This window comes from Calonectris borealis, chromosome 24 (genome assembly GCF_964195595.1).
Source record: "Calonectris borealis chromosome 24, bCalBor7.hap1.2, whole genome shotgun sequence".
In the NCBI taxonomy this organism is placed as follows: Eukaryota; Metazoa; Chordata; class Aves; order Procellariiformes; family Procellariidae; genus Calonectris; species Calonectris borealis.
Window position 1 is genome coordinate 6,319,018 of NC_134335.1, and position 23,152 is coordinate 6,342,169.

General features: G+C 38.7%; 1 protein-coding gene across 6 annotated transcripts in view; it reads left to right on the forward strand.

Moving 5' to 3' along the window:
- ZBTB44 (zinc finger and BTB domain containing 44) overlaps positions 1–21,485 on the forward strand; it is a 42,252-nt gene extending 20,767 nt beyond the window's left edge. For 2 of the 6 annotated variants that reach the window (XM_075173062.1, XM_075173063.1), the window contains 4 exons: positions 4,219–4,303; positions 9,836–9,999; positions 12,347–12,647; positions 14,775–21,033. In XM_075173062.1, coding sequence (XP_075029163.1) covers positions 4,219–4,303; positions 9,836–9,999; positions 12,347–12,647; positions 14,775–15,057 — 833 coding nt within the window. In that variant the 3' untranslated portion in view covers positions 15,058–21,033. Of the gene's footprint in view, positions 1–4,218; positions 4,304–9,835; positions 10,000–12,346; positions 12,648–14,774; positions 21,034–21,363 lie in introns of those variants that run through there. The other 4 variants (XM_075173066.1, XM_075173064.1, XM_075173065.1 and 1 more) reach the window with 4 other exon arrangements.
- The last annotated feature ends 1,667 nt before the right edge of the window (positions 21,486–23,152 follow it).

Genomic DNA, 23,152 nt, shown 5'->3' on the forward strand with positions numbered 1-23,152 from the left:
AAAATAAGTGGTGGAATACTGTCATCTTAATGCCCCAGACGAAAACAAAACCACACAGTCATAATATTGAGAATCTTTCCATTTCTGTGGGATTTGGTTCTCAAGTTGCTTCTTCAAGTACTGCCAACTGCTGAGAGAAACCTTTTTTCCATGAAAGACAATTTGAAGCCAGTTTTGGGTTCTTCTAGCAGGCTGTTGTTTATTAATAGCTAATACTTAAAGGTTACTGTAACAATCCCTTTTTTCCTCTTTGCGCAGAATGCATTGACTGGCCTTTAGTAAGTCAGAAGATAGGGGTTTTGCAATATTTCTAGTTTAATTACCAGATTTTTGCCGAAGTCAGCTATTTTGCTTTCACTTAAGTGGCTTGACCTGTGCTCGGTAGAGTTTGTTTACTGAAAGATTTTTAATAAAGCCTGTTTTGTTTGAAGACCGTAAGAATAGCAAAGGTACTGGTCTGCTTCATTCAAATAATGTATACATGAAAGGCTGCTTCAGTTAATTAAATAAATAAACTACAACAAAGTAAATAAATGTAGCCTAGTAGCCTGCATTATTTGTTTTGTTTGGTCAGCGTAACACTGTGCCTTCTCTGAGGAAAGTGAGTGTTAGAACAGTCTGACCATTCCAGGCTTGCAATATATAGTCAGTGTTGTTAAGCTATTCAGGTAATAGTCACTAAAAAGAAATGAAAGTATTTTCCATTTATGCCATCCTTCAAGACTTTATGTTGTTGGGTTTTTTTTGTCGGTTTGTGTAGCTCATGTGTTGATACTTTAGATCGGTAATGCTTTTTCCAAATGAAAATGTTTTATTTACTGGAGACAAGGCTGTTTACCTTTTCTGAGAAGCAGACTTAATATCAGCTTAAATATAAATCTTTAAACGTAGTTTGCCAAAATAGCGCATAGATTAAAAACTAAAAGAAACAATTTGTTTGCTGGGTAGTCTCCAGGAAAAGTGGTCCTTGTTCAAGAAGAGCTTTAGTTCAACTCAGTTTTTAACTCTTTATCGTAGGAGCTTCGAAAAGGCCTCACCAGAGCCATGTGACAAGAGATGCAAATTATTTCATCGACATAATTGTACCATCACAGACAAAACAGAACGAGTAAAAATAATTAGTAGAGAAAGTTAAAATAGCATATCAAGTAAAAGGAGGGAGTTTTACCAACTACAAATATCATACCCAAGCAGCTTAAAAGAACAAACTGGGTGTACATTCTAGATTACAGATGAGTAGCATGGGATCTACGGAAGTTTTCAGAGGACATCTCTTGGAGTTAGAAATATCAGAAAAATTGCATAGTCGAAAGTGGCTTGGATGAATTGGGACACGAGAATGTGAGACTAGGACTGAATTGTAGAGAGAGAGGTGCCACTGAATGCTATGAAATCTACTTTTCTAAGAGAGTCTTAGTGTTAAAAATTACTTTGAAACATACTCGAATAGTAAGGCATCTTACTGAATTCTGTTCTTGCTTCAGCCAGTTTCCTGAAATGATTTCTGTTGACAAGTAACTTTGCATATCTACCTGTTTTGAAGCCACATGATGTTTTCAGGAAAGTTTTCCATTTTCTATTTCCTATTCTAGGTTTTGTACCACTGAGGTCATAGACCTGACCATTTGTATGGCATGGGGCAAAGGATCTTAGGCCTTAGTGATTTATAATATTTAAACTTAAATATCTGTAATTGAGGATATTAGTACAGCATGTTCTTCCTTAAAATGGCTACAGAGAGGAAAAAAATATGCTAGCCCCAAAACTTCAAAGTACAAATCTGTTCTTTGTCCTTGAATATGTTTGAATTAATATTCAGTGGTCTTTGCATAACATTATTAACTGTCCTCATAATAGTTTTTATTCACATTTTGCTATAAAGAGAAACAGTGCTCTTGCTTTTTAGCACAGTTCACATGTACCTAATATACGATAGGGCACGCTTTGTAGCTAGAAAGCACTTTTTACCTCCCAAAGATGTATTTCCTTATGCAGTAATATAAGAACAGTAAATGGAGGCAGAAAGATATGTTAAAGTACAGCTTTCTCTTCCCTGAACATATTTTCCTCGTATAATTGCATATATTTATCTCAATGTTTTATAGTGCATTTATAAAAGCATTCCTGCTTCTCTTTCTGATATTGCAAAAAGCTCTTATTCACTCTTGGGGCAATTTCAAGAATTGTTCATTTGCAATTTATTATATTTGGAAGCACTTTATAATACGGAAGGAGACGTGAAGCAGGGTCTTGATAAATAAGTCATTATGGTTACAACAATAGCTAAGTCTGAGAAGATATTTTCATAACTCATTAACACTGTTTCCATTTGAGAAGTGAAGGCATAAAATTCAACCTAAGAGCAATTGGGCTTATTTTTCAGTAGGCTTTTGGTTAAGTATTTCATAAGAAAGAAGGATAAATCAAAATGGGATTAACTTCTCTAACTTTATAGATTGCATAGTTGCTGAATTTCCCGAACACAGTTTGTCAGCTTGTAACAAAATTAAAAATTTTGATTCTACTAGTGTTATTTTGAAACTGCTAGAGATGCAAGTTTCTTCCCATTACTGGCCCCATAACATGAGGTCATGTTAAGACAATCATCTTTCACTTCAGTAAGGTTTTGTAGAGCACACAGTCCTTTATAGGGACAGCCTTTTTTGGAGGCAGTACTCTCATTCTTCTTGACAAAATAAGCACATTTTCTGCTTCTCTTTCCATGTTCTTTCTCTTTGGTTTTCCATTTTGTCTGACACTTGTCGTTGTAGACCTAATGATACTTAATTTGCCTAGTGAGCTGTAGAGAAGGGTTCCCAAATTCAGATCGCTCCTGTACCACTCTCTTAGAAAGCAGAATTATTTTTCCCGTAGCAGGAAGAGCAGCTCCTAGCGCTGTCCTAAACTTCGCTCGTTCTCAAGATGTAGGTGCAGAGAGAGAAATTTCATTCCCCCATCTGTTCTCATCTTCCATGGATTCGGTGGTAGAGACCCAAAGGCTGCTTGGCTGTTCAGAAAAGTTCAAGTGGTGCTTAATGTTCAGTCTCAACAGAGGGAAAAGGAGGCAAGACGGAATTACTTCTGCACCGCTTCCAGGTGACTTTCATGCTAGTAATCATATGTATGTCATGATTTGGGAACCCCTGTTTTGGAGAGGAATGACAACTCTGATCCTTTTGAAATTTGGCGGAGTTCAGTCATTCATTTTTATCACCTCCCATTGCACCCATAGACATCATCAGAGGAAAAGGAGGAATGCGAGGAGATCCAGTCTGCTCTCTGCACTCAGCTTAAAGACGGAACAACACATGGTTTATCTAAATGGTCACACGTAACCAAACCAGAGGATTTTTTTTTATCAAGGGGCGTGGTTGGTGGTGGGGGTACCAGTTCTTAGAATTATTTTAGTACTGTACTGCCAATTTCCCTCTCTGTTACGGTGACATCAGGCCAAAATAACCTTGCTTAATACACCTAAACAAGGATTGAACGCCAAACTCCAAGTGGTGATGAGGGAGGCCATCTGAGCAACAGCCACATAGGGTGAATGAAGACGTAGTTTTGCTTTAGTGCTGCATTTACCTTAGATTCTGTTTCCAAAACCCACTTGAGCTACATTTGCTTGATTGTTGGTGCACTGAACAAAGCTCTGGAATGGTTTTGCGTATACGTTTCTCTTACAAACAGATGTTTGGTCTCTTTTGTGTTGCATTTCTGATTTCTCAGAGGGCTCTTCCTGTCTCAGCATCTTATCCGTAAATGAAGGCATTATCAACGCATATATGTATATATGGAAGATTTGGAACACAAAAGCAATGTAGCGTAGCAGGATTGAACTCCTCATTGCTCAAGAAGTCTTGAAAACTGATGAAATTTGTCCCTTTAGGTGAAGGTAACGTTTCTGCTTTACAGTGTTAGTACTGGATGTGTTTTGAAAACTCTGGCTGTATATAACATAGATTCTTTCCATTTTCTAGGTGTGCCAAATATTTATTGAGTTGTCCATTTACTAGCTAATCTGTGCAGAGGAAGAGTTGAGTTGGAACATATTGCTTCTGGGTTTTCTAAATTATTTTCCCAAGACAATTCTAGTATCTTATAATCCAGGAAGCAGTCTCTCTCAGAGATTTGGAAAGCAAGCTTTATGTGTATTTACCTGCTACCCCAATCCTTTTTGAACACTTATTTGCATTAAATTGCCCTTTTTTCTTTGCCTAGGCTCAATAGATGAGGGGGTTACGGAGGGATTACCCACACTCCAAAGTACCTCTGGCACTAACGCTCATGCAGATGATGATGATCGGTATGTACCAATGTAGTGTGCAAACTGTTCTGCAGCAAGTGCTGTGCTGTAATTAACCTACCCAGCCTTAATCCCAGAATGTTTAGTTGTTCCTACATCTAATTCTCTGTGTTGATCAAAGTACAATGAGTGCCTGAAGGACCAGATGCTTTAGAAGAACGTAGGTGATGAAAAGTCAGAATTTGCTTACTTGTTGCTTTTCATTTCCTGTCTATTTCTAGGCAACACTGGTGAAGAAAGGTTTTCATGTCTTTGCTTTTTCTTCATCACTGCTCTTTATTAATAAATAAAAAAAAAATCTTTACTGTGAAACAGGTGTGCTAGTTGCCTGCATGCTAAAGCTGACGTAAAGCCACAAAAGCAACAAAACGAAAACAGGTACCTAGTCTTGGCTTCACCAGAGTTTGCTGTTGCCATAAACCACAGAGCAGGCAGAGCGGCCTTAAATCTTACTCCCAGACTTTCTGCATGTAGCTTCTTACCAAGATGCTGTGTGTCATTTACTGTAAATATTTAGCGGTCTTTTGCTGTGCTGGGATGAGTGATTTATTAAGGGAATGCCTTACAAGGGAAGGCTGGCAGAGAAGGCTGAACTAAAATGGGTCTGTTTGGTTGAAGATGTATTGTAGTTCTGTTAGAGCGAAGTGATGTACCTGCATACAAGGGTACACACAACTGGTTTGACTTTTATTTCTTTGCTTTTGTGGTATGTGTCAAGTGTGGCGTACAGCTAGCTATTCCCTTTCTAAGCAAAATTTTTAAAGCATTGACAAGCTGGCTTTTGCATAGTATTTTGTTAGACAGGTGGGTCTGAGGAAGAAGTGTGAACCTTTGGGAGTTGTTGCAGAAACTGTGTCAAGTGAAACTCCCTATAGAGATAACTATCAAGAGCTGCATTTTCATAGCTCGTAAAATCTTTCCTGCCATTTCCATCTAAAACCTGTCCCATTGTAGGATTAAATCTGAAGAGAAAATAACTGCCTAGATAAGATTTTTTGTATGACAGAGAAGATTTTTATCTATCTGCTAACAAACCTCAGTATGAAAATAATACCCAGCACTTAGGGTTTGAATTGATAGTAGGAGCGCATGTTGCATTAGAACTAATCCAGGCTTTTAAAGCTATAATTCTAAAATCAAGCGGCATACATCTTTTCAGCAGTGGATATTTTCAGAAATTTCCTATAAAATTGCAGAGCTTCAGCACGAACTGCATAGAAAATTCAAGAGATATAAAATCCTTTTAACACACTAAAAATTCCCACTAAAATATCTCTTCCATGCAGAGAAGGAAAGAATGTTTGCCTTAGTTTATGCCCAAGTTTGAAAATAATTAGTCTCAGAGTAAACAGAAGCATAAGCAAAATGAACTAGAATTTGCACATTGTTTATATAACAGTAAGGGAACTAACAGTTATGGGAATTTATGAGAATTTTAGACTCCAGAACTAAAATTTTCTACCAAGTGATTTATTTTATAAATTCAAATGCAAGTGCCAAGACTGCACTTACTCCGTGAATCAGTTAAATGTATAAAATGGTGCTTTCAAGTCCTAAGAAGTTTTCTTTCACGTGCGTGCGTGTATCTGCCTGTCCGGATGGGAGAGTGCATTCTGATACGCTGTGACAGCCCTTCAAGCACTGGACTTTTGAATTCCCATGTCAAGCACGGGATGGGCACATCAGCAAATAAATATGGCCTGTCATTCACTGTCCAGCAATTTGGGCACACAGTTTTGGGTGCATAAAATGAGATAATACAGAATTCTGAATAAAATCAAACATTCAGCTCTAGCTGAATCAAATGAAAACATGATTAATAAATCATGTTGGATGGAGAAAGTTTCCTTCACTTTTTGTTTGGTATTTTCTTGAATGCACCTTTAGTTTAAGTCCAGGTTGTACATTGCTTTATTAGTAGAGATTCTCAAAATGTCAAAATCAGTTGTGAGTGGACAATGCAAATTTATATTGAAAAATATGTATTTGAGGATGTATTTATTATATTTCTACTCATAAAAAAGAGCAAAAGACTGTTCCATCTAAAGGTCTTTCAATATGACATCCTTATCACTGTGGAAAGAATCACAAATATTTCAAAATTTAGGATATCTTATCTCTGGAGTTTCTGTCTTAAATAATTAATATAATTAATTGATCCTCCTCCATAATCAGTGTTCCATAAACAGCAGGTCACATGGAATTGTTGTCAGCTTAATAGGCACACAGGAATCTGTTAAGTATTAAAACTCCTGTTTCACAGTGAAGGCTGATATATTCTTTCTCTGATATTTGGCATAGCAAAACTTTTCTAGCATAGATCTGTAATTCAGCTGTGGCTGGTTTAACAGTTAGTCTCTGTGTCAGTTTGTGGCTGCATTTAAAAAAGAGTTGCAAAAGCTCAATTATAAAATATAACGAGAACCTCCTCTTTTCTGAAATAATTGTTATTTACAAATAGAGACCATTTCTAGGCTCACTGAGCATTCTGGCATTCACATTTGTCAGAGTTTAGTTCTACATGGTTAAATATGTATATAATCTCTTGGTGAAAAGAAGGAAGAAATTGCAAGTAGAATACTTCAGCGTTACAGTGAAAACATTTTAAACCTCTCTCTTTATCTAGCTGTTACAGAAATTCTCTGAGATGTTAGACAAATCTCAACTGTTAAATGCCACATGTATCACAAATTGCAAGTCATGAAAAATTGAGTATACGTGGGGAAAAAGAAGCAGGGGAGAGAAAATATAATTGTGTTTCAAATGTAATTTCTTTGTTGTGCTAAGGTCCGCAGTTATGTCACCAACAGGTATTTCAGCCTGCTTGCAGTGTAAGGATGGAAAAAGACATGCCAGTCACTGGTAGCTGGAGAGCCTCGCGATTCCCACTTGATCTGCTTTAACCAGCCTTTCTTTTATGTAGGAAAAGAACAAACTTTATTTTAAATTTCTTCTAGGGACATTGTCCCCATAGCTCTTCTCCGTTCTGTTTCAATGGCAGAGAAGCTGGCACCAGTACAGGCTTTGAGGATAAGCTAGCCCGAGAAAGCTGGAAACAAAAGGAGAGCTGTGGCTTCTAATTTCTGCCCTAGTTTGAGTGTCTCCCTAGAAAGCTCTAGGAGCACGATGCACTTTTGCCTCTTCTCAATCCCCTAGTGCAGGAATGAGGGAGGAAGGACCTCAAAAACTTGTTACCAGGAGATGAAGTTCTCTATAAAGCAAGTTAAATGTTGTCACGAAAAACCAAAATGGAATTCTTACTTGAGCACACTAGATGTGTGTATCTATATGTACATCTAAGAGCAGGAGTTCTTGCTGCCCAGCCAGCCATCTCTTTATCACCCTGCACTGCAGCTGTCATTTCTGTTGGCACGTAGCTGTGAAAATTTTAATTGTGAATTCTCCAGTCAGCTGAGCGCAAGGAAAACTTTTCTGAAGGGATTTGCCCCTTAGGCAGATTGCATGACATTTGTCAAATAGCGGATGAGGGGAAAGTTGTCCGTCCTGGGCCCAAATCAGTTTGGCAGCTGGACTGTTATGCTTATGCTTTTTTGGCAATGTTGTTCTTTTTTTTTAATATTTGTTTTTGGATAACAGACCTGTGTCTGTTAGTCTATGTTGATGGAGTTTTCATTGGTAAAGTGGAAAGCATATAGTTGTACCAACTCCAGAGACAAAACTAGTGTTTCCACATCCGCGTAGAGCAAAATCTGTTCTTTATCTAGTGATCTGCTCACAAAGAGGAACAGGAATGCCAGAGTTTATGTCAGAAATTTGCTTAGTCAAATCAGAACCTGTGTTTAAAAGCACTCTCATTTATTTCAAGTGCATTTAGTGAGCCATCAGTTGGCTTTTTTAGACCTGTAAGCGGCAGTGAACTACATTCTGCCAGGCCCAGGATATGAGCTGGTAACTTCCCTCTTGCAAATATTCCCTTTAGCAAAGACCAACAAGTCTGCCAGCATCTATCTTTTCCACAGCTCTCTAGGACCCTACTGTGTGTAAAAAGAAGTGAAGGACAATAAATTTTGTTCCTTAGAGCAAATATTATTCCAGTTCCATGTGAGACCAGAAATCCTTACAGGTTTTACAGACTGGTTGATACTAAACTCCTGCAGGAAACTCTTTTATCTTGTGTGTATCGAGAGATACCGGGTGCTCTCTCTCTTCAGATAAATTTTACAACTGGAACTTTTGCTACTGAGACTCATCACTGTACTCAGAATTCAGATACCCAGTTCTCACAGTTGTATTGACATCCATTTCCAGAGTAAAGACAATTAAGTTACTGATTTTAAAGAGATGATCCTAGTTTTTGTCCTCCTGTGCTGATCTGGCCTGTGGATTTTTGTATGATGTGTAGGAAAAGGTATTTGTGCAAAGTGCACCTTTCATTCCTGTGAACGTTAGAGGTCCACAAATTCAGCCTAACCTTGAAACCAACAATCCGGGCTCGAGATGGAAGCAGACCAGCAAAAGGACTTGTTAAGTTAGGGAGACTTCCTGACTATGTGCAACAGGAGACATCGTTGTACTTTTTTCTCAATGCATTTCAGACATTACAGTTTAGTAAAACTAAAATTGCCTTGTTCTGGCCGTGGAATATTCAGGGTCAGAGCAGTTCCCTGCTGCCAGTGACATCTGATCTTCCATTAGGCTGTGAGCAAGCTGAAATGTCTATTTCAACAAAAAATATAGACCTTAATGCTCAGGAAAGGGAAACCCCAGGTAAGTACAAACTCCTATTGTTATTATGTTTGTACCAGCAGATTTGTTTTTATTTCACTGTGCCCTTTAGCGAAGCAAGATCCTTGCCAGAGGATTTGGATTATAACACTGTAGTTCCCTTAAACAGTTTGCAGCTAGAGGCTATGTAGGAGCAATTAGTCAGTTTTAAATAAATTACTTTGAAAGTTAAATTGTTCCTTTATTATAGTCTGTGTGCTGTTTTTTAAAGACAGCGCTTGAGCTATTCTCATAGAGCCGATTGAATCAGACAAGGAGCAAGTATTGATTAATTAGATCAATATTTTAAACTTAGAAATATGTAATTGTAGATACTAATGTTTGTTCATTGAACTTGGATTGAAATGAAAATGAATCGGCTTTAATTTCATTTGTAAATATCACTGAAGCTGCAAAATACTCCTTCGCTTTCCAATTTGCTCGGTTCTTTAAATTCTTCCTCAGGGACTATTTGCTGATTGTAAATCATCGATATGCTTGAGAAAATGCCCATGTCTGGAAAATCAAGTCCAGTTTGCAGCTGGTGCTCAGACCTGTTGCCCAAAAAAACAGAAGTCAGAGGGTATTCTCTGGTTTTGTTCAGGTGTGCAAAGTCAGTGACTGTAAGACTTCAGATGCAGGTCAGACACATCACTGCAGAGGCAGAGATTTCCAGCATAAATACAGATCTCAACAGTCGTCGTCTTCTTCTCATATAAATGTGTTCAAGGTTCAGATTTCCATGGGCAAGGCTTCTTATTTTTTTCCTGTAGCTTGCTTGTAAATCAGTGAATTTTTTCTTTGTAGTTTGGAGAACGTTCAGTATCCCTACCAACTCTACATTGCTCCTTCTACCAGCAGCACAGAGAGACCCAGCCCAAATGGTCCAGACAGACCTTTTCAGTGTCCAACCTGCGGGGTCCGGTTCACTCGCATTCAGAACTTAAAACAACACATGCTTATCCACTCAGGTAAGAAACGGTACCGTTTCCAAGACTTGCTAATTTATAAACTCACAGAGGTTTGCTCACTGTGCAGAAAATACAATAATGCAGTTCTTCTTTAATCACCTGCCAAGTGCTTGAGAATCGATTTCAGAAAGACTGGGTAGAGGTATGTCTCATTGAATGCTTGTTTTGATACATCAAATCTGACTGATAGCGCTACTCATGGATGATTAGCGTTTGTGTGGACTGAAAAAAATCTGATTGCCTGAAACTCATCAGAATAAGTCATTTTCATGATAAAGATTTGAGATGAAATAAAGTATACTTGGCTTTTTTATTATACTGAAGAAGTGATGTCGATTGAAATTCTTCCTCTTACATGTTGTAATTGTCTGCTGTGTTTTAGAGGAGACTTGCAGATAATATAGAAAATACTACCTATCTTATGTCCTTGCATTGAAGAATGTTGTATGCCTTTGGATCTCAGAATTTTTGGAGGGATTGCGGTACAACTGAATTGGTTTGATAATCAATTAGCTACTACAGATAGTACAGGTAGCAAAAGGTTTGTGTGTATGCCTCCTCTGAGTCTTCATCCCTGAAGTGTTGCATTCATTTTGATTTCTAACCTAAGTATGAACACCTAAGGTCTTTGCTATCAGTGTTTTTCAAGACTTGTCAGCATTATCTGGCATGGACATTTTAGTGCATGAAGGGAATATTAAAGGGTTATTGCACTTGAGCACTAAGCCTCACGGTTTAGCATCTCCTGGTTTGAGCTTGACTCTCGCCTGCACACAGATGCTGTACCATTTTTGGGCAGAGCAAGCACAATTGTCAAGGGGTAATTTTTTCACTGTCAGCAATTATTTGTCAAATCCCTTCAAGCAAAATGACCGTACTATGTTTAGGCCAGCAGTAATAGTATGTGTTTAGTACTTAAGAAAGCAAACTTTGTGGGCATATCAGGTGCTAAATTATCCCAAGCCGGTTGCTAAAGTCTTAACTGACAGCAGACAGACAGGCTTCAGCAAAGCATCTCTGGCTGACCTGTCAACTGGCAACCCCTGGGCAAAGTTGAGAGAGATTTGAATAGCTGTTTTAGAGTAATTAGCATGCAAAAGAAATTCTCAAAACTTATGAATGTTGAAAGTGTTTTCACGTAAGCAAAACGGCTGAAGAGATTTTCCTCAAACTATCAGAGGAAGTAGATGCCCTTGGACAGTATGAAAGCATGAAAAGTTTTAGCTCCAGAAGACAATATTCTAGTATATTAACTTGTTTTCACATGCTTAACAAGGAGTTTCAGTGTAACCTTAACTACAGCTTTCTCTGTATAAAAGCCCCAATTAAAGGTTTAGCTCCCGCTTTGAACGTAAGGAAAGCAGAGTGAAAGACTGGTGGAATTAACAGCCTGGACTGATGCACATTCAGCCTTTTGAAAAAACCTTTTTTATTCCTTGACAGCCCTATTATGAATAGAGCTCCATATTCCAGATTCTTGGCCTCATGTTTGGATTTCCACACTTTCTGGAGTTCAGACTTTTTATAAAACCTTAACTTTTTGGTGATTCAGTCTTTTATGTTATAATAGTTCTGTTTGGGTGTGATTACGTACTCTCAGCCACTGCAACATGTTGCAGAGGTCGTATTTTTCAGGGTTTTATTAGTGCCTGTAATAAATGAAAAATGAACTAGTAACAGAATTTCTAAATCAATATGAGGAAAAAAATGAGAAGTATGAACCTAAACTGTCTTAGAGAGCTGTCTGTCATGCAAAGTTGCTGAAGATTCTTGTATAGAAAGGTTCCCACGCAATATAAAGGCTGCTACTTCACCCTTTTATCACCATTTCTGCTGCATTACAGGGGCATCCTTGTGCACACAGTCCCCCTGCCAGAACACTTCTCTGAGGCCAAAGGCAGCCAGAAAAAGACATTGCAATTAAGGGTAGTCTGATAATTGCATTGTTGGGAACCAGTCTGGCACAAGAATCTCCCAAGATCAAAAGAGTTCAAAGACGGTTTGAGATGACTGCCGCTTCGGATACTTTTTGGCTGTGGCTCAGGGTCTTAACCATAGTGTCATCCATGGAGGCTTGTGTTCATTTTAGACTGTGGGGAAGAAGACGTGTAAGCGTTACGGACAGGTCACATTGTTATGAAAGCTATTGGCAGTTGGTTCTGAGAAAGTGTAGCTCTGTGATAATTGTTTCTGCCATTTTAAAGTTAACCAGAGAATTTCCTCCTAAAACAGCGCTTCGCTGTGACTGGCCACAGCTGCTGTCTTTTTACTGTTAGAAATCTGGAAGGATTTTGCCAGTGACCTCTCATTACAAAAGGTGAACGTTTTTTTGCTCTCTCTTCCGCAGGCATTAAACCATTTCAGTGTGACCGCTGTGGGAAAAAGTTCACCCGAGCTTACTCGCTAAAGATGCATCGCCTGAAGCACGAAGGTAAACGCTGTTTCCGGTGCCAGATATGTAGTGCCACTTTCACTTCCTTCGGGGAATATAAACACCACATGCGGGTTTCCCGGCATATTATCCGCAAGCCTCGGATTTACGAGTGCAAAACATGTGGCGCCATGTTCACCAACTCTGGAAATTTAATCGTTCACCTGAGGAGCTTGAACCATGAAGCGTCAGAGCTAGCAAACTACTTCCAGAGCAGGTGAGGTGCACAGCAAAAACCTAACAGGGAAACTTGCTTTTTTTTTTTTTGCTTTTTTTTTTTTCCTTTTTTTTTTTTCTAAATCATCTTTTCCTGCTTTCAGGGCAGCCTGCTGTGCCTCTCATCAGGTTGCCAGCTAATTCCAGTCAAATTCATTCTTGCGCCACTATCTGTTATATCTGATCTGTCTTACAGCATATAAGCTCTATAGGAGGGCACTGAAGAATCGAGTGATATGCAGAAGCTGCTTCTGGGCTACTTAATTTCTCTTTTCAGTAGTATCTGTGGAGAGGCTAATGGTGTTAAGCCATAGCGTTCTATACTATAGTATCTGTGGAGTTCTGTAAATTATTTGCTGTTCCAAATCTTCTACATAGCCTGTTCACTTACACAGGGAATAGACTTATTACTTCATTTTAAGTACTTGCTTGATGGTGGATATTGTGGAAAGATTGCATGACTCCATACCTTCTCTTTTTTCATTTTCTAGGTAACATATTACTAAATGATCAGACTAATAGGGTTTGAAATAGCAGGGACCAGTTGGACATTTCTTGTTTCTCAGGGCACAAAAGATCTCATATGGCATATCTCACAAATGCACTTCACTAAAGACAATTAAAAGGGTTCTGAGGCATGAGACTAGCACTGTATTCTCATATTGAAATAAATGTTTGTAAATTCTCAGTTTGGAATCTGAGATAGAAAAATATGAAAGTGGATGAGGGAAATTGGAGGAAGATAGATCTCAGCTTTTAAATCTATAGAGAGGGTGCAGCTTGGTGTGTATAAGTCATCTGTCTTCAGCAATGCAAAAGAAATGTATTGTAAATGTTATGGCATCTACAATACCATCCCTCATGATTTCTAGACATTATGCTTTTCCCCCTACAAAACATTTCAGCATTTTGTCCTATCTGATTATCTCAGAAGTGATGTAGGATGAAAAAATTGCAAAACAAATCAGGAAAGCCAGTCGCTGTTTTTCCAACAGAATATTGTTTAAAAGTACAAGTGCTTCACGTCTGTGGGTTTACGCAGTTCTTGTTCTTAGCACTTGTGCCAAAACTAGAGCAAAAACTCTTAAGGGATGATGCCATGATTGTGGTAAGCACTTTATTGTTGTCGTCAAATTAAAGTCGGATTAAAGTATGTGATTTTAGTTGTCTGTAGGCCTTCCTTTAGTTTGAATTTACGAACACTAGGTTGAGCATAGTTGATTGTGAATTTGGATTTGAAGCAGTGAATGCTGCTGTCATTTAAGGAAAGGACTGCTTTTAAATGGAGGAACCAAAGCGTACAAACGTGCATATATGTAATATATATATACTTGCCTCAAGTACAAACTTACGTGTCTGGTGCTGAAAATTTGCAAAGAAATGTTATTTTCGTTATGTGCTCATGCTCTGAAAATACTACTGGAGAGTTTGGTAGGTTCTCTTTGGATACACTCAGCCATCAGTTGGTAAGAGTAAGTTACAGAACTGTTGTCCAGAAAGCACTGAAACGGGAAGGAAATGCAATTCCGTTCTTTTCACAGTGGTGTGATACGTGTCGACATCACAAAACACCGCTGTAGTTGGCAGCCTCCTTATTCTTTCAGCAGAACCCTTGCTTCCTCGCCTCATGCTTCTGTTTACAGCCTGTCCACTCTGAGAGGAGTGCTGCTGCTGTTTCTTGGGTGGATCTTATCTCAGTGGTGCAAAAGGCCCACATCTTTGCCAGTGCTGAACTCATTTTTGTTTCTATTTTTAAAGGTTGAGTGCTCCCTTTTTTCAATGAGGTTTTCAGTGCCATATGATGTTCCAGACATTAACTTTCATTCTCATCAAGGTGATAATACAGTCTCAATAATACGAAGAAGTTGCTGTGTAGGAAATATGGATGCAAAACAATGCGAAATAGATGCCTTTGAATAAATTCTCTGTGTGTTTAAATGAGAACCAGGTTATAGTGCTTAGTGAAGTATGTCGCTGTGATGATCTTAGAGCAATGTGAAATGAATATCTTTGTTCTCTGTGCAATGCAGTATGTAGCTTGTGTGATGTAACTGATACAAAGAAACTGATAGCGCTAATGTTTGTGTGAGAAATGACATTTCTCTTCTGTCCTTTGCCCCTCTTCTAGTGACTTCCTAGTACCGGACTACTTAAACCAGGAACAAGAAGAGACCCTCGGGCAGTATGAGCTAGGGGAGCATGGCTTTGAAAGCAACTCTTCTGTCCAAATGCCTGTCATTTCACAGGTGTCGTCAACTCAGAATTGTGAAAGCACTTTCCCCTTGGGGTCTCTGGGTGGGTTGGCAGAGAAGGAAGAAGATGTGCCAGAGCAGCCAAAGACTAACGCCACTGCTGAGGCAGCCGCAGGTGACCCTCCGAAACCGGAGCTGTCATCTATTACTATTGAATAATTCATGGTTTGGTTTCATTTTTGTTCTTTGGAAAGTGCCTGTGTTTGGTCCTGTACATTTTAATTTAATTTTTTTAAAGAAAAGTGGGGAGATTTTCCCTTTTTACTTTGTAAGCTACGCTTTAAACAGAAAACTGCAACAGATGTTACATTATTTTTCATGACTGAATGATCACTTCTGTGAAAATATTTAAGACTGAATGCACAAAAAGATCTTGTCAGAACATCATGGAAGCTGTGATACACTTCTAAAGAAGAACAACCGGTTCAGATCACTTTAACTATTTCTTCTTCAGTTAGAGCAGCTCATTAAGTTTCTCTTGCTTCTGCAGACCCTCTGGTTAAGGGAAAGAAATCAGAGGAAACCTTTTTAAAATGACAAACAAAAGGATGCATTGGAAATCATTATTGAACAGTTTTGACTAGTTTGGAGTGGATGCTTTAATCTTTGCATAAAAAAATGACACTTCCTATCTCTGTGCCTGCTGTTTTTCAAAGCGCTTACTGTAACCCTTTTCTTGGAAATGGTAAGCATTTTTGAAACTTAACAGTCACACACTTTTTAAAAACACATTGTCCCTTTTAATCTCAGATGAATCAGTTTTGACAAACCAAGTGGTGTCATGCCAGGTATTCCTACTTCTTATATTCTAGTCCTTTTAGAAACTGCTTGATCAAATAGCCTCTGCAGATTTGCCCATCTAAGCTTAGGCGTGGAAATACTACGTCTAATGGTGCATAATGAATTGAGGATGATAGAAAAGTATATATCCGTGCAAGCCTGACAAATATCTCATGACTGTATCTTTCTGTAGAAGGGGAACCATGTATGAAAACGAAGGTTTTCCCAAACTGAAATTCTTAAATTCATGGCCAGATTGTTTGCAGTTCTGGTCACTTCCCCCTATCATATATACTGTATTTGTACTAATCTCCAAAAGCTAGCTAGAGGGAGTTTACAGATGGGAAAAAATGAGCTCTTTTGTGCATTATTGCACATTTTTTTGTTTATGCATATGCATGTGTAGTTTCTGAGATTTTTATTAGTCTGTTTTGGACAAAACAAGCAATTTATTCTCTTTAGAGGCCAACTTTCTAACCCAACGGGGGGTTGTTTACAAAAAGCCTATATAGCAATGATGAGTTGTTCCTGTTTCAAAACATTTTAAATCCTTGCCAACTCGGTTTATTAAAGGCCATTACTCCAGCTACATACACAGCTCAAGTAAGCAATAAATTGAAAGATTTGCAATTTCATTTTTTCCATATTTAGAAAAAGCTGCAAATTTAGGGTGTGGGATTTTCAGAGCAGTGAGTCTTGTTTTGTCAAGGCTGTTTGGGCTATAGTACTGCTTTGAAACCTAAATTAGGAAATACGTTAGCAGGTTTGTGATTTTTTTTATTGCTTCTGAAGTTAACTCAGTGTTTGATGCCACATGCCTGTCGCCTACAGATGACATGCTGAGCGAGTAGGTATTACTTGATCTTAGTATTCCAAAGGCATGATATACTCCCTTAGTTTTGAATCTTGTTTTTTTAAATTGTTGTTGTTTTCTGTTTGGATTTGTTGTACAGAAACATGAAATGAAACCAATCGAGAAAGGTTGCTCCTGAAGAAACAGAAGACACAAAAGTCGTATTATATTGCAAGATCAATTTGTATTCAGTTAGCTTAGGCAGCTCTGATACTCTGTAGGTCTGAGTTGTTTCTACTAATAGCCAACTTTTGTAAGGAAAAAAGTTTATTGCCCTTTGGAAAGAGCTTAAAGGCTTTCAGTGACTTTAACAGTTTTTCTCTGCTGTGTTTTAGGTAAAAAACACACATTTCAGTTAAATAGAAGGAAAACAGTTGGGATTTAAGTCCTTTCCAAGTTACTGGAGTGAAGTTTCTTTACCAGATCCAAAGGGTGTTTTAGAAACATGCTGCAAAGAAGTTCTCTGCTACAATTCAGTCTTGTACGTCTACCTTTGTAAGTCGTCTTAAAAGGGCTTGAAGGAGAAATTCTTTTTTTGGGATGCTGTATTGTGAATTATTCCAGTGTCTGTTGATGGGCTGAATTTAAAGACCACTCTCTTCCACTTCTGATTTCTATAACTGAGAAGCCAGTGAGACAAGACAATGCCTTTTGCTGAGTTTTATCCTGAATTATAGGGCTATGACACTGAACTCAAATACATAGTTTTCTTTTTTTCTGATAAGTGTCACTCCACTTTGCAGGTATATGAGAATCCTTTGTGATTCATGTAGTAAAAAATACTTCACACAGAAACACATTTCCGGACTGTACAGATGTAATAATCAAAGGTGGTCAGATACAGATGGACATAATCTTCTGTTAGAATCTGGTAATTTTCACCCATTAGATATATTGCTGAACAGTTTATCGGTGAGGAGATGTGCAAATACAGAATAGACATATCCGGATATTGGATTTTTAAGACTTAAAATTTTGTGTCAGAAGGCAAACTGCTTTCTGAATACCAAAGAGAAGGGGAAAAAAAGTTAAAAAGACTTTGTGGCTCTAACCTGTTCTTCCTTGAAAACAAATGAGTATCATTAACTGTTAACACCTTGATACAAGGCAAGTCATGGGTTTCATTGTTCATTGCGCTGTCTTACACATTATCTTTTCAATCCTGTAATCTCTGTGTAACTTCTTAATTTAATTCTCACTTTTCAATCTGATTCATCTGCAGGAACAATAGAGTTCTTAGAGGATTTTTTTTGTTTGTTTGTTTTTTCGGGTTAGGTTTACTTGTTAATTTTCCTGTTTGTAATTGTTTCTTGTTAATATCTCTTTTCTCCATAGAAGTGAACACAGATTAAATAGAAATATCGTTCATTTCTCCTCCCTAACTTGTTGGAAGTGTTCAGTTCTTTGAAATGCTGGTGTTCTTCACAGGAGAGATGTAAAAACATAGGACATCTTAAAACAATCTCTGTTGCTAATATGCTTCGATTCCAAATTGAGCGAGATAGATTTCTAACTAAGCTAGAAGAAACTTGCCTTAAACTACACTTGGGATTAAACCTAAAGCATAAATTTCTTTCAATACATTATCAGAGGGTTTTGAACTCTGGACTGCATTTTCTTTTTCTCTTGTTTTTTTTTTGTTCCTTTTTTTTCTCCCCCCTCCCCTCACCCCCCCGAAACCCCCATTATTTGGTATGCATTTATATTTCTGCTTGACAAGGATCACAGAATAGTTGAGACTGGAAGGGACTCTGGAGATGATCTAGTGCAAACCCCATGCTCAGAGCGGAGTCAGCGAGAACAGGTTGGTCAGTCCAGTCAGATTTTGAATATCTGTAAAGAGGGAGACCGCCCAACTTCTCTGGGAAACCTGTTCTAGTGTTTGATGACCCTCACCGTAAAAAAGGTTTTAGTATGTTTAGATGGGATTTCTTGTATTTCAGTTTGTGCCCACTGAGAAAGGTCTGGCTCCCATCTTCTTTGCCCCCTTCTATCCGGTAGTTTTACACATTGATAAGATCCCCCGAGCCTTCTCCAGACAAACCAGTCCGATCACTCTCAGCCTGTATGGCAGATGCTCTAGTCCCTTCATCATCTTTGTGGCCCTTGTAATTTGTTTAGAATTTCTTCCAAATAGCTGCACGTGTGACCCATTGCAGCAGTTTCTTTGTCGATGAGTAGTCTCCAAATTCATTCACAAAGTGATTTATGTCTTGCTTTTCATATCCTTCTCCCATGTGGCACCAATCTTTGCACTCAGTGGAAAATCCTTTCCTCACCCATTTATTTTGCAAGCAGAGTGCCTTCACTATCACAGAACTAGCAAGGTTCTGCCGTATGCCAGGGACCCGGATTCTCGGAGTCTGTGCAGGGTCTTTACTCCTTGCGTATTGTGTAGAGCAGTACGTCTGATGGGAACAATGGGAAAAGAAGGGACAGGTTTTTTCCTGATTTAACATGGTGTTTTGGGTGCGGGGAAAAAATTCAGAAGCTTTCTATTTCCCCGTGAAGAGTGGAAGAAAAAGAAGTGATGTTTTAGCTGTGCGGGAGATTTGGCCAAGTTGTAAGGGTTTGTTTTGTTTTTCGATGCAGACACATAGCACAACTCCCCTGGAAATCCATGGGGATGCCTACACATTTAGCAAATTAAGCTCCCCGTCAGAACTGCTTGTCACTATTCTTACACCACATCAAAAAAGATGTGTGTTCCTGATGATTTGTCTGTCTTACTACAGTTTGAGTTCAGTTGTCAGGCTCGCAGATAACTATGGTCAAGTCTCTCATACTGAGAGATTAGTAGACTAGGTTATTGAAAACGGTTCTGGGTTCACATGTATCTTGAGTCTAAAAGGTGTGAATTTAAACTTTTTAAAAAAGTAATAGCTGCCAATGCAGTAAAATATATTTTATAAGACTATGATCCCTATATGTCCCTTACGGGATAAAATTTTATTGTTTTTAAGCTATGGTTTAAAGTTTTTATATGAGGGCTTCAGTCGCTTCTTGGTTGCTGGCTTTCCCCTCCAGCCGCAGGATGTAAGAGCACTGAGACTCTTGCCGGTCTCTCTCTGAGAGGAACCATGAAGCATTTTATATGCAAATAGAACGGGAGCTTTGTGCGCCCTGCAGGGATGGAGAAAATGCAGATGTAGGAGCACCTGTTGCTCCTACATCCATCGCAACTTCCACACCATCAGAATATGGAAAATAGCTAATTTTCATTCCGATTGATTACGTTCGAGTTTTGCTTACAAGGTGAGACCCGGTTTTGGAGGGTTCTCATCTCCCAGTATGGACATAATAAATTCCATAGCATCTCGATGACAGATAAGAGGGTTCAAGGCCAGACGGTGCCTCAGCCACATCAGAGGTCCCTAGTAAATAGAGTCGGTTCAAAGTATTTGAGGAAATGTACCATAAAAAAACAAATGTGAATTTTTTTAATGCAACAGTACTTACTGCTCTGGGTTTTTGTTAACTCAATGTGTGCTATCACAGTAATTCAGTGTCCCACAGGTCTCAATTACAAATCTGGTTGCACTAAAAAAAAAAGCCGAATCAGTTTCTGGTGCTGCCAGCCTGTGTGGCAACTGTACCTGCAGTCTTCCTGAGGGTTGCTGAAGTCCCCAGAGGAGTGATTTTGTTTAACCATTCGTTTAGCTGATGCATGCTTTTGATATTCTGACTTATAGCCCTGGCTACACAAAGTTCTTGGACAGCTTCTTTGCCCTGTTCCTGCAGTGCCTTCACTCTAGGTGCTGCCCTATGGTGAAACCCCGAAGAGGGAAAAGAGTAAGCTGGAGGAAAAAATGTGAATTAAATTATTGTTGGGCTTCTTTGTGCATTTTAGTAACAGTGAAACCCCCTTAACTGTGCCAGTCTCCGGTCACCAGCCGTATATCCAGTCGTCATCTCATCCACAGTACAGCTTCTCTTGTTGATGCTGGCCACAGCTAGATTACTTGGCATGTTTATTGACTTAACAGAATTGTTTTTTGGTTTTGGTTTTGTTTTTTAATGTATACGATGTTTAAATACACTTCACATTTTATATAATACTATCTGGCTATTAGTATTTTTCAGGAACCATAGTTCTTGGTGGCTATATATATTTTTGTGACTTTTTTTGTAAACTAAGTGCCGTTTCAACGTTACAATCATTTTTAGAGTTATTGTAATCAATGTGAATATCATGTTTTTCAAATCTGTTCTGAGCCTGTAGTGTTTGCTTTGTGATCATATGTGTAATGTATATATTCTGTATAGTTACATTGTATTGAAATACTAGCTTGTTTGATATAAGAAAAGTATGTATTGGGTACCTTTTTGCTAGCCTGGTTGTTTAATCTTTAAAAAAAAAATGTTCTAAAATACAAAAAAAATCTCCAAACTGGTCCCATTATAGGTCAAAATTAAGGGGGGAGAAAAACTAGTTTTGAGTGTCTTTGGATAGAAACATGAAGCTAAGATTTTTCATTAAAATATTAATGTTTTATGGAGTATATCTTTGCTTTGTGTCGTTATTTAACTATAACAGAGTTTGTCTTATAGTACAAAAGACTAGCTTTGACCTTGTGTAAGAAGGTGCAACTCTGTTGCTAGAGCTACATTCTCTTACAACTTTTGCTTATAATTAGTCTCAGAATAGTTGAGTATGAGGAGAACTCACTGTTGCTGAAGCTGTCATTGGGAGGAAGGTAGTTTAAAACAACATAAGCGTTAATAAATGATCGGAGAAGTTACATGAGTAAGGAGTATTAAGAATAAAGTACACATTTCTGTTTGATTTTCCATTGTATATTACATTTCCTTTTGTTAATGTTCTCTTTTAGGCTGTGTTCTGCAAAAGCAGTGGGGCCATCTTTTGAACGGGGTTTTATTGATGGAAAGCCAGCCAAGAATGAGCCTAATCAAATTAGTCAAAGCAGAAGGTGTTTAGAAAGGACAGTAGACAGAGTCATCGTGATCGCAGCTGTGAGCTTCAAAATAGTCATGAAACAGCCTAGCGTCATGGGACTTAAAATACATCTCTGCTGTTTCTGGCAACCCTTGCAATTAAATTAATTTGCCTTCTACAGACCCACCTGTCTGACCGAGCTGGAATGCTGGCTGGAGCAACACATAGCTAGGGCACAGGTAGGAAAACGGAAGTTTTGTAACTGCTTGGCTGAAATGATTGTAATTCTGCCCAGTAGCCTATATGAATAACAAGCAGGCTGGCACGATTAATACACTCGCGGTCTAGCTGTGTTCAGCATCTGACACGGGAGTGAAAACGAAAATGGAAAAGCACTCCATGGTGCGGAGTAAGCAGCCACAACGAACCTTGGATGGGCGGGGTTTGAGAGTTTCTAAATTCCGAGTTCTCGTTTGCCTAAGGACCTTGTGTAGGGACAGAAGTATTTTATCAAAAGCATAATTGGAAGAGGGAACGTATCTGCTGAAGGCTGGGGGAGAATGAAGTTTGAGATGTAAAGGCTTTGACTCTGTTGGTCTCCCGCAAAAGCAAAAATTTTGCTTCTTTGAAGCCAGACAGACCCAGTTAGGAGTATGCAGTGATGCTTAGCAGACCATTACAAATCTAAAGCCTCTATGACTGTATATGAACATACACCATCATAAAGCTAAGGCAAGACTGCTAAAATGCATACCTTTGATGGATATCGAGGTTCAGACTTGTATCTCGAGCGGGTTTTTCCAAAGCACAACCATATGTTTAAGTTTAGCATGATACATCTTTTAGACATCCTTAACAAAGCAAGTGTACGCTATTGAAGTTTTTCTGTGGCTTCCTTGTAGCGTTTAAGCGTTTTATTCCTGACAGTAATGAAGTACTATTTCTTTTGCACAGAGGGGAGAGGCTGAGATGAGATTGAACTCATAGCTACCGAGAACGTAGTAGAGCAGGGAACAGAGTTCTCCCAGGGCTTACTGCACCATTCCTACGTATGTGATATCCTGGTGAAAATGAAGCTGCTAAGAGAAACCTGGCTTGGATTTTGTATAAAGCGCTTTTCACAAGCTGCTTGTGCATGCTGCATCTCCAGAGCACTGAGCATAACGCTGTCATCACCATTCTTAGAGCAGAGATCGCTGTGAGACCATGAGCAAGCAGAGCAGGGTAAGTGTGTACATGTTAGAGCCACGGTTACAGCTCAGACGTGTGGTTTTCTGTCATTCTGATTTTTGGGATGCGTTAACACTTTTTTCAGAGGAGACATGCACTCTTGAATGGCAGATTTACGCTTACTGATAGTAGTCCTGATTTTCTTAGTTGCCTTTCGCAAATCCTGTAGAAATAGGCCACAGACACCCAGAGTGAAAACCCTGTGTTTGAAAACCACTCTAAAGGCTTGAGTTAATTGCCTTTGATCACGAGTTGCCTTTGTCTCTGTCACAAGGCCTCCCGGTGAAGTTTAGAGAGCAACTCATGGGGCATCTTTTTGTCTATCTCACTTGAACCTTTACCTCCGATTGTTGGAATTTGAACTCTTCTGTCCAAATTTTGAAGTTAATGACCTCAACGTAAGAGAGGTGCTTTGCTCAACTGTGTGTTAATTTGTGTGGCTGTGCCACTATCACTGACTCTTAGACACCCCCCCCTCTCCATTTCTAATACAA